The following is a 16,976-nucleotide window of genomic DNA, read 5'->3' as shown; positions in this document are numbered from 1 at the left end:
TAAACGAATCAGATAGAAGTTTAGTTGAGGTAAGAGCAGTGACGAAAATGATTTAAAGAATTCTACAGGGAACCCATCGGATCCTGGAGATTTACCAGTCTGCTGTAACGAGGTGGCTGAGGATATGTCCTCTAATGATATTGGCTCATTCAGTCTCATTTTGAGATCAGGAGAAAGTGTGGGGATACTTAAGCTGTTTAAAAAATTCTCGACAGAAATGTTATCACTTGGGGATTCAGAAGTGCAAAGTTCGAGAGTAAAAATTCCTGAATGTGTCGTTGATTTCAGAATGATTCGACGTGATGCTTCCATTTTCCATTTGAATTTTTGTAATGTGTTTTTTGGCTTTGAGGCCCCTTAATTGGTTGGCTAAAAATTTACCAGATTTGTCACCATGGATGTAGAACCAGCTCCTGCTCTTCAAAAGTAGGCATTCAATTGCGTGAGTGGAAATAAGATCAAATTTAGTTTGAAGTTCCACTCGGTTTTTGTACAGCTCCGGATTTTTAATTTGAGCATTTTGTTGGTCTATTTCTTTAATTTGATTGGCTAGATCTAGTTGTTCTTTATGGGTCTTTCTTTTCATATTTGCAGTGTAAGAAATTATTTGACCCCTGAGGTATGCTTTCAAAGCGTCCCAGACAACCAGGCTTGAGGTTTCAGGTGATGTATTGGTATTAAGGAAAAAGATTATCTGGTCCTCCATAAAGTGGAGTGGAAGTGCTGCCTCGCCCATCGTGACATAAGACGGGAATTGTCAGAACTGCGAATGTGTGTTTCTTGTAGAAATGCAATTGCTATATTAAACCTTTTGAGGTGTGAGAACACCTTCCTTCTTTTAACAGGATGATTCAGCCCCTTGATATTCCAGGCTTACCAAACCTAATGGACTAACCATTCTCCTGTAAGAGAGATACAGGTTGATAGGCATAAACGGTGTCAAGATTTCAGGTTTCAGCTCTGAGGCAAAAATGTAAAACAAAGAGAAACAGGGCAGAAATAAATCCTGTAGAACAAGGACCTCTAAGGGGTCTTAAAACTGTACCAGCATTGGAGTACCCTCCCCCCATCCCCCCCCAACCCACAACAAGACAGCTGCCAGACAGCATAGCAGCAAGCTCGTAAGAACGATAATTATCCAACAGTACAACTTCCTGTCACTCGTAGCATCATCTTCAACTCCATTATTGATATTTAAAGGAAACAGTAAGCATTCTACACTCCTAAACTGACCTTGTGCTTAGTGAGAGACAAAACAATTCCCCCAAAGTTTATTAAACATGGCTCTGAAGAATGAACCATAAAGCAGAAATATAAACTGAGAATTGAAGAAAAAATATAAAAAATAAAAAATATACAGACTTTACCCAGTGCTCTTCCCACGAAAGGTTGTAGAGTTCACTGAGTTGAAGGTAAAAGGAAATACTCTCTCAAGAGAGCAGTCTGAATGAATATTATTCCACCTATCATGGTATTCAGTATCTAACCTAGCCAAACCAAACCAGACCTCGCTTTCCAAGCACTGCTAACGTTACCTGGCAGAGAGTATGGGAGAAAAGTATTTTCTGAAGAATTCGGTATAGTGCGGAGGCTGTCATTGCATTTCCATGCTTCGTCTACCGAGCGTAGACAGTTCTTGTCACCGCTGGGATGTGTGATACGGAGCCGTACAGGGTATAGTAGAGAAGGCCTGAGTCCTCGGTTGTATAGCGCCATCATTACTTCTCTGTACTCGGCTCGCATGCTCAAAACTTTGGGAGAGTAGTCCTCCACAACCCGAATCTGCTGGCCGTGGTATTCCAGCTTCCCCCTCTGCTGGGTCTCTCTCACCAGGAGATCTTTAATCTGGTAGTGGAGCAGGCGAAGAATGACCGGGCACTGTCTCTGTCCTGGAGCTGGTTTAGCTGCTAGTGAACGGTGGGCTCCATCAATCTCCGGCGGGGATGGGAGCATCTCCTTCCCGAAGATCTCACAAAGCAGACTGGTAAAAAATTCAATAGGACGCCCGCCTTCAATAGATTCTGGCAGGCCCAGGATGCATAGGTTCTGTTGTCTGCTCCGGCCCTCCAGGTCAGTAGCTTTAGCCATTAGCTTGATATTGTTTTCATGTAAGCTGGAGCAGATATTTTCTGGCTCACTGATGCGCTAGCTCAGGTCGTCCGTAGCAAGCTCGAGAGAGGGTAGGTGTTGGCTGTGGTCCTCCACTTTGCATTGGATTTGGTCGAGTTTAATTTCCAGCAGACTGAAAAAAGATTTAAATTCGGCTGCTAGCGCCTCATGGTATTGGTCTAGCAGTGTGGAGATAGCCTCAACTGTCAAGCCAGCCGTTGTCATCTTTTTTCCCGGATTTAGTACTGTTGAGGTCATTGTGAAACGAGCATAGTCACAGGCAGGGGGAAGTGCTAAAAGTCCAACAGTTTGGTATGAGAAAAGGGGGAAGAAGGAGTGTGGAAATTAAAAGTAGGACAGAGCGCCGGTTCTCTGCAACTATGCCATATGGCTGCCAACCAGAAGTCCAGAATTAATCTGACGACTATGACACTGCTGCATTTAAGCCATCTAATATGAACTAGGAAAGTTAATCTGTTGGTGTACCTGCTCTGTGTACCCAAAGCAAAGGAGTTGACTCTTAACTGTCATTTGAAATGGCCAGACCAGCCACTCAGTTAATATGTTATAGTATAGCAGTTAGGATAATGCTATTACAGTGCTAACAACCCAGGTTCAGTTCCCAGCACTGCCTGTAATGGGTTTGTACATTCTTCCCATGTCCATGTGGGTTTCCTCTGGGTGCTCTGGTTTCCTCCCACATTCCAAAGGCATACGTGTTAGTGGATGTGATCGGGTGGCACTGGCTCACTGGGCTAGAAGGGCCTGTTACCTTGCTACACCTCTAAATAAATAAATATTCTGACTTTGTCACTAATGAGTAAAATCAACCTAAATTAAAATTCCCCAGTTACTTTGGTGGGATTCAATCTAATTTCCCCAGGTGCTTTAACTTTTCTTGAGTTGTGTTTTCTGTATAATAGGAGAAGCTGCACTTGGCTGCCAGCATCACATCCGCTGAGCTGGAGAAGGCATTTCTAGCAGACAGCAGTGGGAAAGTGGAATTCACTGCAGGGATACACCAGTATATGCTGAACTTTAAAGGTGCAGTTATATTAAGAGAGCAGATTTCAATTTTCTGTTTCATTGAAACATGTGAAAATTATTGTCACACTTTCTTCACTGTGAAGGTTGATTGTGATCTATGTCCTGTCTCTCTTCCCCAATTTCATTTAGAAATGCAGCAAACAAATTCACGCATTGGCACTCGCAGGGAAGTCAAGAGGAGGCCCAAATTTATCTCTGAACAGGACATGAAGAGCCAGATACAAAAGTATGTAACATCCATCAATGATTCTCCTTAAGGAGACTTCTATCATAAAAGTTCTAACTATATTTATTTTCGAAGTACATATATGACTCCATATACTACCCTGAGATTTATTTTCTTGAAGGCGCTCACAGTAGAATAAAGAAATACAATAGAATCAATAAAAAACTATGCATAAAGACTAACTAACAACCGATGTGCAAAAGAAGACAAACTGAGCAAATACAAAATAATAATAATAATTCCGAATAGCAGATCAATGTAGAGCAATAATAAAAAATAACTTAATCCCTATGGGCATATTAAACCAAATAAAACATGGAATAGCACAATAGCTAGAAAGAAATCAACCTAAAACCCACAACGATGCCATACAAGAAAATAATGAAGATGCCACCTCCCAAATACCAATGAACAACTACTCCACAACCTGACGATAATAGCAACAACACAGACATAGAGCCTCCTCAGAATGCTTATGATGAAGTTTAGTTTACAGACAAAATTAACTAATATTTAACACCACACTAACAGAATACATGGGCACTGACCCAACAAAAAGATCCTACATACCAAAACAAAACACACCATCAAAATTTGCAAAATTTGTTAATACTTTCAACAATACTCTGGAAATATCACCATATTTAGGAAAACTTGAAACATTTGAAGAACTACACACAATAACATACTGTGCAGCATTAACAGGAGTGCAATGCAATGGCTACAAAATAGACACAGTCATTAATAGAAACCCAAAAGTGAGTAATGAAATGTGAAAACTGAAATTGAAGAAGAGATTACAAAACAAAATTGAAATCTTAAGATCAGAAATAGCCTGCCTAATGGAGTACAAAATGGATAACCCAAGCAAGAAAGTTAAGAAAAAAGCTAAGGAAATATAAGACTCACACAATATGATCAACCTAACAAAAGAATTGTAGGGTTTATAGATACATTAAAACAAAAGCTTGGTGCATACAAAGCCAGACTAAATAGATATTTGAAATGCGCTAGACAAAAAAAACAGAATTACCAGTTTAGGGACAATAAAAATGGTTTATACGGGACATTGAAACTAAATTAGACTCCAAAATGTCACCAATCCTAGCACAGAATTACCAACAAACACAGAGATAATGAACTTTTGGTTTAATATTTGGTCAGACAGGGTGATGCACAATTAAGAAACGGGCTGATTAGGGAGGCAAAAGAATACACTCACACAATTGAAGATATGCAAACACCTGTAGTTACAATGTATATGCTAACAGTGTTTATAAAAAATACCCACAACTGGAAAAGTAATGGCAGTGATAATATAGTGATTGGAATAAAAAATTTACTTGCCTTCAATCATATCAACAATTTTGTTAAAAACCCTGAAAAAGCGCTCGAAGTTTTGACAGAAGGTAAAACATATCTGTCAGCTAAAGGAGAAATCACAAATGACCCATCAAAATATGGTCCTATTACTTGTTTATAAACTGTATATAAAATAGTAAAGCTAAAGCAATTAATTCAAATAGTAGAACTACTTCCTAAAGATATAAACATGAACTGTGTACTAAATAAGTGCAGAAATTAAACATAAAGCAAGTTGCAATAGAGCTAGTAGAATATAAACAGAGCAACAGGATACTAGGCAACTGATGGATGAATATAAAACATAAGTATCTAGGATATCAACAAGCAAAGGAAATAGATGAAGGGAAAACTTTTGACAGAATTTACTTCAAGGCTTAAGAAAATCTGCCAAACAGCTCAGTAGTAAAAATATAACAAAGGCAATAAACACATTTGCTACACCCATATTAACATATTCTTTTGGCATAATATCTTGGTCCAAAACCGATCTGGAAAATTTACAAAGGAAAATAAGAACTGAAATGACAAATTTTAGAAAATACTTTGTTCACTGAAATAACAGACATAAAAAATTTACACAACAAATTTACGAAAACAGGATTCAGCACTTTAAGCAAGCATTTGCAATTCTGATGAGAAGTACATAACACTAAATTTAAATTAAAGTACAAAACCAAAAATATGAAGAGATTAGCTCTGCAGAACAAAAGTTAGCCAATGTAAGACATCCCACAATCAGACAGACTAGATGTCGACAATGAAGTGTCAAACATCTGGCTTACAGTTGGGAGACCTCTTGCCAGAAACAGAGGGGTTCCTTGTGGCAATACAGACCAGGTGGTTAGCACACAAAAAAAAATCACCAATACATAATAAAAGGTCAACAAATTCAAGATGATAAATGAAGAAAATGCCAAGAGAAACCAGAAATAATCCAACACATTGCAGGATCCTGCAGCAGTTTAACTCAATCTGATTACTCACACAGGCAAAATCAAGTGGCAAAATCTTGCTTTAACATACAGACTCATAAAAGACACCATTCCCTACTATAGCGGCGTGGTAGCGTAGTGGTTAGCACAACGCTTTACAATACCAGCGACCTAGGTTCATTTCCCATGGCTGCCTGTAAGAAGTTTGCATGTTCTCTCCGTGACCAAGTGGGTTTCCTCTGGGAGCTCTGATTGCCTTCCCCCACCCCTCCCGCATTTCAAAGATGTACCACTTGGTGGGTTAATTGGTCTTTGTAAATTGTCTTGTGATTAGGGTAGGATTAAATCGGGGGATTGTTGGGTGGTGCGATTTGAAGAGCTGAAGGGCCTATTCCATGCTGTATCCCAAAAAAATAAATAAATAAAATACAGTCCTGATCAGTTTTATAGTCAGGGTGATCCATTATTACAGATAGGACAATCCATTATAACTGTCTAGATATAATATGGGAAAAATAAGCAAGAACAACTTAAGTGTGACCATTCCAAACACAAACAACATACAGAAATCAGTAAGTGAAAATCACCATAAATACGCTGAATTAAAAGAGGAAATTGAAAGACTTTGGAACGTGAGCAGGGTATACATTGTCCCAATAGTAATATCTACAACTGGTATCATCCCAAAGTCATTACACAATAGAATTAAACACTTAGGCCTACACAGCAATATTTATGTATCTCTCCAGAAAGGCACAATACTAAACACCACTAGAATAGTTCAAAAGCTCCTAGCAATTGAGAAATGAGCGTGTTTGGCTATGCCCATATCTCAGGTTTTACCAGCTTGAGCAGAGAAAAATTATAATAACAATAATAAATAAAGAAGTAAATAAATAAATACTGAGAACATGAGTTGTAGAGTCCTTGAAAGTGAATGCATAGGTTGTGATCAGTGATCAGTTCAGAGTTCAGGTGAGTGAGGCTGGTTCAGGAACCTGATGATTGAAGGGTAATAACTGTTGCTGAATCTGGTGACGTGGAACCTAAAGCTTCTGTACCTCCTTACTGATGGTAGCAGTGAGAAGAGAGGATGGCCTGGATGGTGGGGTCACTGATAATGGATCCTGCTTTCTTGTGCCAATGCTCAGTGGAATGCAGGGCTTTTCCTGAACCTCAGGGTTGTGCTGGCAGACTGAATGGAGATATTTTGCACAGCAGTAACCCAGTCTGTGCCTGTCCTCCTCATTGTGAGTACTGAATACAGCACTCTGAATTGGAAGAAATGCAAGTGAATCACTGGATGGTGGGGAAAAGGTATAAGGGCAGTTATTGTATCTTTTTTGGTTGCTGTGAGAAGGAGAGTAGCTGGTGGTGACACAACAGTGAATGAGGGAGTCATGGAGAGAACAACCTTTCAGAGTGTCTAAGTGGGGAGGGGAAGGTGCTGCTCGTGATACAGTCATATTAGAGATGGCAGAAATAATGCAGGGTGATCCACTACGTGGAGGATGTTGGATAGTCGGTAAGGACTATCCTGTGTTCTTCCTGGAAGGAAAGGGTACAAGTGCGAAAGTTCAGGGAATTATGGAGATTCAATTAATAAGTATGATAGGGGACAGCTGCAGTTTAGAGAAAAGGAAGTCATCTTAAACACATTGATGTGGAAAATTGTATCATCAGAGAAGATAGAACGGAGATGGAAAAGCTGGGAGAATAAATGGCGTCTTTACAGGAAGGCAAGATAGGTGTAGCTGAGATCGATAGAATTTCAATGTATACTTGTAGGCCAACCTGTCCCCAGAAGTAGACATGATAAGAAAGGGAAATGTTAAGTTAGGATGGGACATGTGAATGTGAGAGCTGGGTGGAAATTATCTGCTTGGGAGTTCTTCTAGGCTTTCTGAAAATTAGTATTCATTTGATATCATTGCATCTATCTCAAGCCAAAACTGTTGCTGGCATTTTCATATGGTGCCATGTGAAGCTGTGTCTAGGAGTCTGCATTTCATGTACACAGAAATACCAGCAATAATAACTACCGAGCTTACTGTAAATTGTGCACAGCAAGATTGCACCAAGGAAGTATGCTAAAGGCTGGGAATTCTGTTTTTTTACTGAAGTGGACAGAAAGATAAATATAACCAAATTCCCCAACGTAAACTCTGTTGCTGCGGATAATGCCACACGATCTTTCTATGCTCCTCCTAGGACACACAGTCCTTGGTTCAGCATCTCCAGTTTTGCAGCTTTCACTCGTTACTGCATTGGAGTGACTTTGCCCCCAGATTTACGTCCAAGTTGGGTTTTGACCACTTGCATGCATCCATTGTCCACAGTCACAATGTAGTTTGTGCCAGAGGAAATAGTAGGTTGAACAAGATGAAGATCAGTTTGAAAATTGGGTGGAGATTTGGTAATGGAGGAACATAATGAGACCAAGTTCACCTTCATGTGGAATTTGTTACTGACTGTGATGTTGACACCTAATGGCTCTCCTCCTTTGACAGCCAAAGAAAAGCTGGACAGGGAATTCTGGGCATTTCTCAAGGAAAAAACCTTCCGGCTCACTGGGATAAATCAGCACTGTCAGATGTGGGCTATAAGGTAGAGTCATTCAGCTGGCAATGATGATCATGGGAGAATTACAAAATGTGCAGGTAAAGGTGGTGTGCTGAATATGCTGTGTCATATTCTCCAGAAACTATTTCAATGGAGGTACGTGTTTAATATTACTGAGTTTTTACCCCTGTAAGAATTGCTGAGAATTCCGATGATTAACATCAGCAATACTACAGCCCAACCTATTCACTCCTTAAATTCAATTTATCCAAAAATCCTTAACTTACGTCTATTCAATCCATAAATTATGCATTCAAGTCTATTATTCACATAGTTGTTCTTCACACAATTTTGGTTTAATTGTGTTCAATTCTATTGCCTTAAATTATACTCTGTCCTTAAAATTCTATTATTTAACCTCTTAATGTGCAGTCCTTTGGTCTTAAATTCCACAGGTTCTTTTATTACATTTTAGTCTCTTCTTCCTTAAGCAGGTTAATCTGCAGTTTTAAGAAATGCTGACCACACTCTTTACTGAAACCTCTGTTGCATGGAAGTGTAGTGGTTAGCATAATACTGTTACAGTCCCAGTGACCAGGGTTCAATTCCTGATGCTGTTTGTAAGGAGTTTGTACGTTCTCCCCATGACCACGAGGGTTTTCACCAGGTGCTCTGGTTTCCTACCACATTCTAGAGATGTACAGCTTGGAGTTAGTAAATTATTGGTATGCTATGTTAGCGCTGGATGTATGGCAACACTTGTACCTGGCCATAACGTATCCTCAGACAGTGTTGGTCACTGTATGTTTCGATATACATGTGATAAATAAAACTCACCTTTATCCGCCACCTCCAACGGGATCCCACCACTAAGCACATCTTTCCCTCCCCCCACCGCTTTCCGCAGGGATCGCTCCCTACGCGACTCCCTTGTCCATTCGTTCCCCCCCATCCCTCCCCACTGATTTCCCTCCTGACACTTACCCTTGTAAGCAGAACAAGTGCTACACATGCCCTTACACTTCCTTCCTCACCACCATTCAGGGCCCCAGACAGTCCTTCCAGGTGAGGCAACACTTCACCGGTGAGTCGGCTGGGGTGATATACTGCGCCCGGTGCTCCCGATGTGGCCTTCTATATATTGGCGAGACCCGACGCAGACTGGGAGACCGCTTTGCTGAACACCTACGCTCTGTCTGCCAGAGAAAGCAGGATCTCCCAGTGGCCACACATTTTAATTCCACATCCCATTCCCATTCTGACATGTCTATCCACGGCCTCCTCTACTGTAAAGATGAAGCCACACTCAGGTTGGAGGAACAACATCTTATATTCCATCTGGGTAGCCTCCAACCTGATGGCATGAACATCGACTTCTCTAACTTCCGCTAATGCCCCACCTCCCCCTCGTACCCCATCCGTTATTTATTTTTGTACACACATTCTTTCTCTCACTCTCCTTTTTCTTCCTCTGTCCCTCTGACTATACCCCTTGCCCATCCTCTGGGTCCCCCCCCCCTTTTCTTTCTCCCTGGACCTCCTGTCCCATGATCCTCTCATATCCCCTTTGCCAATCACCTGTCCAGCTCTTGGCTCCATCCCTCCCCCTCCTGTCTTCTCCTATCATTTTGGATCTCCCCCTCCCCCTCCCACTTTCAAATTTCTTACTAGCTCTTCCTTCAGTTAGTCCTGACGAAGGGTCTCGGCCTGAAACGTTGACTGTACCTCTTCCTAGAGATGCTGCCTGGCCTGCTGCGTTCACCAGCAACTTTGATGTGTGTTACTCACCTTTATCTTTGCTTTTGAAATACAAAAGGACCTTTTATCAAATAAATTTATTCTTCCATTTGGTATTTGCCAGTTAATGTTTAAATCTGTATTGCCTGTTAGCTTTAACATGTTAGGTTTATTGATTGAATGAGAACAAATCGGTAAATGCAGTAGAATGATTTGCTGATATAATCACTGTTTGGAATGAATAAGAGGCTCTTGCAATTTAACCAATGAATGTTTCTTCTCAATTCCTACACTCTTCATATTGAATAAGAGAGCACCCCGAAATAGACCAGTCATTATGAGCTGCTTCTTAAGGCGAATAACCTGATGGGGAAAAAAACTTCTGATACACATTGGTGCAACTGCAGTATCTGTCAAGCCTCCCAGACTTAGCAAGAAAACATTATATTCTCAATTTCCAACAAAGAAATAAATTACTTTTATGAGATCATTAATGAACTAGTGTGTCCTAAGGTATCAACTAACTACCTTTAAACTGCAGTTACTGTTGCAAGTGAGATAGTAACAATTAGCCTACAGCAGACTCCCCTTAACAGTAACGTTGAGTCATCAGCCGGAGGAGGAAATTCATGCTCTCATGCTGTCTGCAGTTGTTAAAACCACCAGAGGGAGCAGACCAGGCAAACAAGAAGCCTGAAAGATAGATGTTTACCAGTATTTTACTGGTTATGATAACTTAGGAACTAAGGAACAGAAGCATGGAAGGGCCATTTCACCTTCGTGCCTACTCCATTGTTCAGTCAGACTGCGGTTGACCTTTAACTTGGTGCCATTACCCTCAACTATCTCCATGTCTCACTATTCCCTTAATATTCAAAAATAAGTCAATCTTGATCTTGAGTATACTTAGTAACGCAGTCTCCACAGTCTCCTTAGGTGTAGAGTTTCAGAGTCACAACCTTTTGTGAAGGAATTCTTTCTTCTACCATTGCTGAACTGCAAGCCCCATATTTTGTGACCATGAGCATTGGTTCTCAACGCCATAGCCAACCCTACTGTACATCTGCCCTTTTATGCCCTGCTGGAGTTTTATAAGTTTCACTGAGATCACTTCATTTCCTTTTAAACTCAAGATAATGTAGACCCACAGTAAAACAGAAAAGCTGAAAATACTTACCAGGTCGAATAGTGTGCACAGAGAGAGAGAGAGTTAACAATTCAGTTGGATGATTTTCTTTCAGAACTAGGAAATTAGCAAGTAAATACCCAGTCTGCATAATTTGACCCCATGCAGCAAAGTTCCCGTTCTCAGGAATCAATCTGAAAACTTTCATTGCACTTCTATCACAAGTGTGCTGTTTCTTAGGAGGGCGTATGAGACCTGTGCACAATTCCAGAACTCCGCCACAACTCCACTCTCACTCCTTCCCTTTACCAGTTTTGATGCCTGTGAATGTCCAGTGTAACTTCAATAAAATGTCTATTCTTGTACTGAAATTCTCTTGAAACCAAAGTCAACAACGCACTCGTCTCCCTGAATGATCGTTGTCCCTGACTGCTTCCAGAGATACGTGTACAGGGGCACTCAGGGCCCTCTGGATACTGGGCCCTTTCGTTTTTATATTTCTCCTGTCTTGAAAACATTCTGAAAAGTTCAACCATGTAAGTTGATACTGATTTCTTTAAGAAGTGTCTTAAACAAGGTGGAGAGTTTCGGGAGGGTGTTTCACAGCCGCCAATACTGGTGAAGAAAGGAAAAAAAAAACAGAAGATATCTGAGCTGGAAAGGAGACTGGAAATGAAGTCTTGGTGGAGTTTTGGATAATTTGGAATTTGCCAAGGGCTGGGATTCAAAAGGAAGTGGGTTCCAGAAGGAATGGGAATACTGGTTAAAAGTTCAAAGTAAAATGTATTATTAGAGTACATACATGTCACCACATGCAACTCTGAGGTTCTTTTTCTGCCGGCATACTTAACAAATCTATAGAACAGTAACTGTAAACAAACTGTGCAAATGCAGATAATAAAGAAATAGCAACAAATAATGAGCAGGAAACAACAAGATAAAAGAGTTCTTAAAAGAATGTAGGTATCCCCTTTTGCTCAAGAGCTCTATGCTGGATACAGGAGGCTCTTTAACTCACGTATGGTGTTGAGCCACATTATATTTGCAGTGTATGCACCTGACTGAACAGGGTAACACCACATGCCCATTACCAGGTTAAATGTTTACATCAGGACACATAATAGAAAATTATTAAGATTGTTGGTCATATGTGCATTGAAATATTGAAACATACAGGGCATGAACGACTAACCCAGTCTGAGGATTGTGCTGGGGGCACTCCGCAAGTATCACCAATTCTCCGTCACCAACAGTACATTCATACAACTTACTAACTCCAACCTGTACGTTCTCTTGCAATGTGGGAGGTCGCTGGCACAGCTGGAGGAAACACTCGTGGTCACGAGGAGGAAGTACAGCCTCCTTATTGACAGTGGTGGGAATTGAACCCCAGTCTTCCAATCAGTGATGCTGTAAGGCATTACCCCAACTGCTGCACTACTGTGCTGCTCTGGAGTTCATTCCTGGCACTTGTTGCAGTCTGAGTAAATCTAGATGTGTTCAAGTGTTCAGTGATTCTAACTAATAACTGTTTCGATACAGCTGGTTCAGGTGGCTGAGTCCTCAGATGAATTTAAACAAGTGCAGTCCCTCTTTCAGCGGACCATGAAGAGAAGTGTGATACAGAAAATTGAACGAATTCAAAACATCGCCCTCTGGGAAGTCTATCAATGGTTTGCAAACTTTATCACTTTTCTACCTGGCTATAATGAAGGGAATTATTTATTCTGGGGATTGGTCACTGGTTGATTTCTTTGATGCAAGTTTCTTCCTGACAGTTGACAGATGAGCTCATATTGTCTGTTCTTGTATATTTGACTGAGATGGGGGTGAGATACAGCTCAGATCTTCTCCCCTCCATTTTTTCCCTCCCGGAAAACTTTTAGACTACCAGCCTATAAACACCAGCAGTATAAACTTTTTGTGTTTCTACATTCTTCCTTTGTGACCTATGTTAACTGGTTGTACCCTCTTTCAATACCAACAGAGGGCTTAAGGTTTCAGTAACGAAAATAAAACCAGCTCCAAACAAATCAGGAAGTGCTCAACAGCTGTGGGAGGGGAAACATCGAACATTTCAGATCGAAGATTCCTTGTCACGTCTTGAGAAAGAAAGGAAGTTGCGGAGAGTGCAAGGGTTAGGGTGAAGGATAAAAATGACAGAGCGAGGATACATAGCTGTAGAAATGCTGAGGGGGGTCAGGCCACATTTGTGGAGAGAGACAGACTGAACCAAGATTACAAGTGGACTAGGGGGTATATGTAAGTGGGTTATCTGAAGCTGAAGAATTTTCTCTTCACTACTCTCATTAATTTCTCAGCCAGTTAACTTTTTTTTTCTCTTCCCTAATTCTGACCATGTCACTGTGTTTGACATGTGCACCCACTCTGTTTCCCCTTCCACAGGTGCTGCCTGACCTGATGCATGTTCCCAGCATTTTGTTTCTGCTTCTTACATAAAGATTTTAGTCATCGTTTACAACTAGATCGCCTGTGAGACAGGGTGAGGATGGGCTGTGTTTTACAGGTTGCGTTGCATTGCTGCATCGATTGCACAATGCACACAAAAAGCTGGAGGAACTCAGCAGGCCAGGTGGTACCTGTGGAAATGAATAAACAGTCAAAGCCCTTTATCAGGACAACGAACATCTGTTGTGCTTGCATTTCTGAGACAGGCAGAAGGAACAGATGAAGAAGAACAATAACGGCAAGGATGTGGTTGAGAAACAGCTCTTCCATGGCACGGACTCCTCGATCATTGATGCAGTCTGCCAGCAGAACTTTGACTGGAGGATCTGTGGAACCCATGGAACGACTTACGGAAAGGGTACAAGTACACAGTAGCTATTTTTATTACCTTTGTAGCCAGATTTGATTGAACTGTACCGCAGTGAAGTACCTGTAGCCCAGCAGATGCCGTTCACTTCTCAAGCACAGGGGGTTGTCTGGTTCAGTTACTACTCAAGATCCTGAGCACAAAAAAAATCCAACACTTTGTTAGAGTCAGCGCTGAGGGAATGCTACATAAATAATCCCACCCAATAATAGATGAAAAGAAAGAAAATGTTATGTTTTGTAACTTCAAAACATTAAACTAATTCAAAAGGAAGTCTGGGAATGCAAGTTTAACTTCGAGTTTACTCTTAGCGAAGCACCCACATATCATGTGGTAGTGTGATAACATATGCAATGAAAGTATTCTTTTACATATAACCCATAATTAATTAAACAAGAATGCTTAATGAACCAATATATGTACAAGATTACTCAAATATTATTGAAATCTTAAATACACAACAGAAGGGTTATTCTCCCTGGTATACTGACCAATATTTATCCTTCAGTTAACTCAACTAAAATGTGTTTTGTCGTGATTACTTCATTGCTGTTTTTAGAGCCATACTGTATCCAATTTGGTTGCTGCATTTTGTTAGCACTGCAACAGTAATTACCTTTTAAAGTTGTACTTCTGTGGGCTATAAGATACCTAGGCTGATTAACTATAAGGTCTTTCTCTTTCTCTTTAGGAAGTTACTTTGCCAGAGATTCATCCTATTCCCATAATTACTGCCAAACAGGGAAAAGCACCTTAACCATGTTTGTTGCTCGTGTGTTGGTGGGAGAGTCTGCAAGAGGATGCTCATCTTATCTCCGGCCACCCTTGAAAGATGGCACGAAAAAATGCTTTTATGACAGTTGTGTTGACAGTGTCTCCAATCCTTCTATATTTGTCGTATTTGAGAAACATCAGATATATCCTGAGTACCTTATAGAATATAAATGTTAAGCAAAGAAGAAGCACAAGGTGGCTTATTTTCCATCGGCACCAGCTCAATGGGTCTCAGCAAAGTGCAGATGCACATTGCCTTCTTTGATTATTTTTACCTAATTTTAGAATAACAATTCTGCTTTTTCAGGTTTTTTCCCTAATTTCTGGTTATTTCTAGTAATTGTAGTTCAGGAAGGATGTATCAGCAACCCGCAATCTTTGAATTATTGTTAAGCTAACTAAGTTTGTGGCCTAAGGTAGAAGGAGTCAATTTTAGAAAACCTAGCACATTTATTTTTCAACATAGTCCCCTCCTACATTTACACACTTAGTCCAACGGTCGTGGAGAATACAGATCCCTTCCTCGTGGAAGTCAGCATCTTGGACCTCCAGAAAGTGGTCCACAGCAGGACTGATTGGTAAGTTCGTGGCCTAAGGTAGAAGGAGATGAGTTATTAACTTCAAACTTTCTGCATTTTCACTCAAAGAGTTGAACTGCACGTGCATGTAACACGAGCTGTATAACTCATCTCTTGAGGTATAAACAATTAAATTACACCCTTGTCTAAATAGTTGGAATCTAATGTTTTTGATCCAATGTTCTTAGAGAAGTCAAGAATGGACATAAAACTTGTTGCATCACGATCATTTCATTAAGTGCTCAGAGAACAATGCAGTTGGAAGCAGGAGTATCAGGAAGTCAAAGAACAAAGAAGAAAGGAACAAAAAATTAAAGATGGTGAACAAATGTGCTCTGCTCTTTTTACGCCCTAGATAACAGTCACTCCTTTTAAATTAGTAAATAAGAGTTAACCAATCTGATAGCCCCTATTCAAATAATGTGATACCCAAGAAGCTTCCAAAACAATACGAAGAACTCTAACCACTGGAAGGCACACAGAACAATTGCATATACATAGGTAACTGCATAATATACAAGCAGGCATAACCTTTAAACTGCAAAGAAAAATAACAATTATACAGTCCAGGCCAACATTCCCCCTTTGATTCTAAATAACATGTTTAGAGTCATTACATCTGAAAATTCAGAGGCAGAAAAATGTATCTACATTAGGTGTAAAATAATCAAAATCTACCTAAGTTAAGTAAATATCAGGGGCATTCATAGAGTTATGTAATTGTTAGGTAGATTAGTAGGCACGCTGGCATGAGTGTGATCTACTCAATAATGATTGTCCTTATTCAAGTAAAAAGGCAAATTATGATAAAGCATAATTCAATATGATTCATAATGTTGAGTAACTCCAGCTTACTAGACTTAAATGAATCCAATCAAAGAAATCTCATCCACCAGATTGATGTATTTTAGCTACTTCTTTATGAATATGATCAGCTAAATAAATCAGTCATGTCTTCAGATTTGTCAGATATGTAAGTACACTGCACAGGTTCCCCCCCCCCCCCCGAACTGCTAAGAGGAGATCTCATGCCATACGATTTTAAAGAACCAGAAGACCATATGTGAAAATACAATTAATATATAAATAATACTGAGAACGTAAGTTGTGGAGTCCTTGAAAGTAGTCCATAAGTTGTGGGACCAGTTCATTGTTTGGGTGAGTGAAGTTATCCATTGCCAGTTCAGAAGCCTGATGGTTGAAGGATAATAACCGTTCCTGAACCTGGTTCTGCGTGAGCTAAACCACTCAGCTAAGGCTCCTGTGCCTCCTTCCTGATGGCAACAGCGAGAAGAAAGCATGGCCTGGATGACTTGAGGACTGGAAAGGAAGGGGGTCAGAAGCCAAAATAAGAAGATGGGGGAAGGGGAAGGAGAATAAGCTGGCAAATTATAGGTGAGACCCAATCAGGGGGAGGGGGGATAAACCGAAAAGCTGGGAGGGAATGGGTGGAAGAGGTAAAGGACTGAAGAAGGAATCTGATAGGAGAGGACAGTGAACCATGGAAGAAAGGGAGGGAGGAGGGACACTAGATGCAGGTGATAGGCAGGCGAGGAGAAGAGAAGCATGAGAGAGTCACCCTTCCCCTCACAGCTTCTTACTTCATCCCACCCTCCCGGCTTCCTCTTCATCTGCTTTCACCTATCACCTGCCAGCTTGTATTCCTTCCTCTCTTCACAACCGA

The 16,976-nt window shown here is 40.6% G+C and overlaps 1 protein-coding gene across 2 annotated transcripts in view; it reads left to right on the top strand.

Moving 5' to 3' along the window:
• parp12a (poly (ADP-ribose) polymerase family, member 12a) overlaps window positions 1–16,622 on the top strand; it is a 71,867-nt gene extending 55,245 nt beyond the window's left edge. The window contains exons 7-12 of one of the 2 annotated variants that reach the window (XM_072261346.1): window positions 3,033–3,153; window positions 3,286–3,382; window positions 8,190–8,286; window positions 12,647–12,777; window positions 13,780–13,931; window positions 14,632–16,622. In XM_072261346.1, coding sequence (XP_072117447.1) covers window positions 3,033–3,153; window positions 3,286–3,382; window positions 8,190–8,286; window positions 12,647–12,777; window positions 13,780–13,931; window positions 14,632–14,891 — 858 coding nt within the window. In that variant the 3' untranslated portion in view covers window positions 14,892–16,622. The other variant, XM_072261347.1, reaches the window with a different exon arrangement.
• The last annotated feature ends 354 nt before the right edge of the window (window positions 16,623–16,976 follow it).

Source organism: Mobula birostris, chromosome 6 (assembly GCF_030028105.1).
Source record: "Mobula birostris isolate sMobBir1 chromosome 6, sMobBir1.hap1, whole genome shotgun sequence".
Taxonomy (NCBI): Eukaryota; Metazoa; Chordata; class Chondrichthyes; order Myliobatiformes; family Myliobatidae; genus Mobula; species Mobula birostris.
This window is presented reverse-complemented; position numbering and strand designations above follow the sequence as displayed.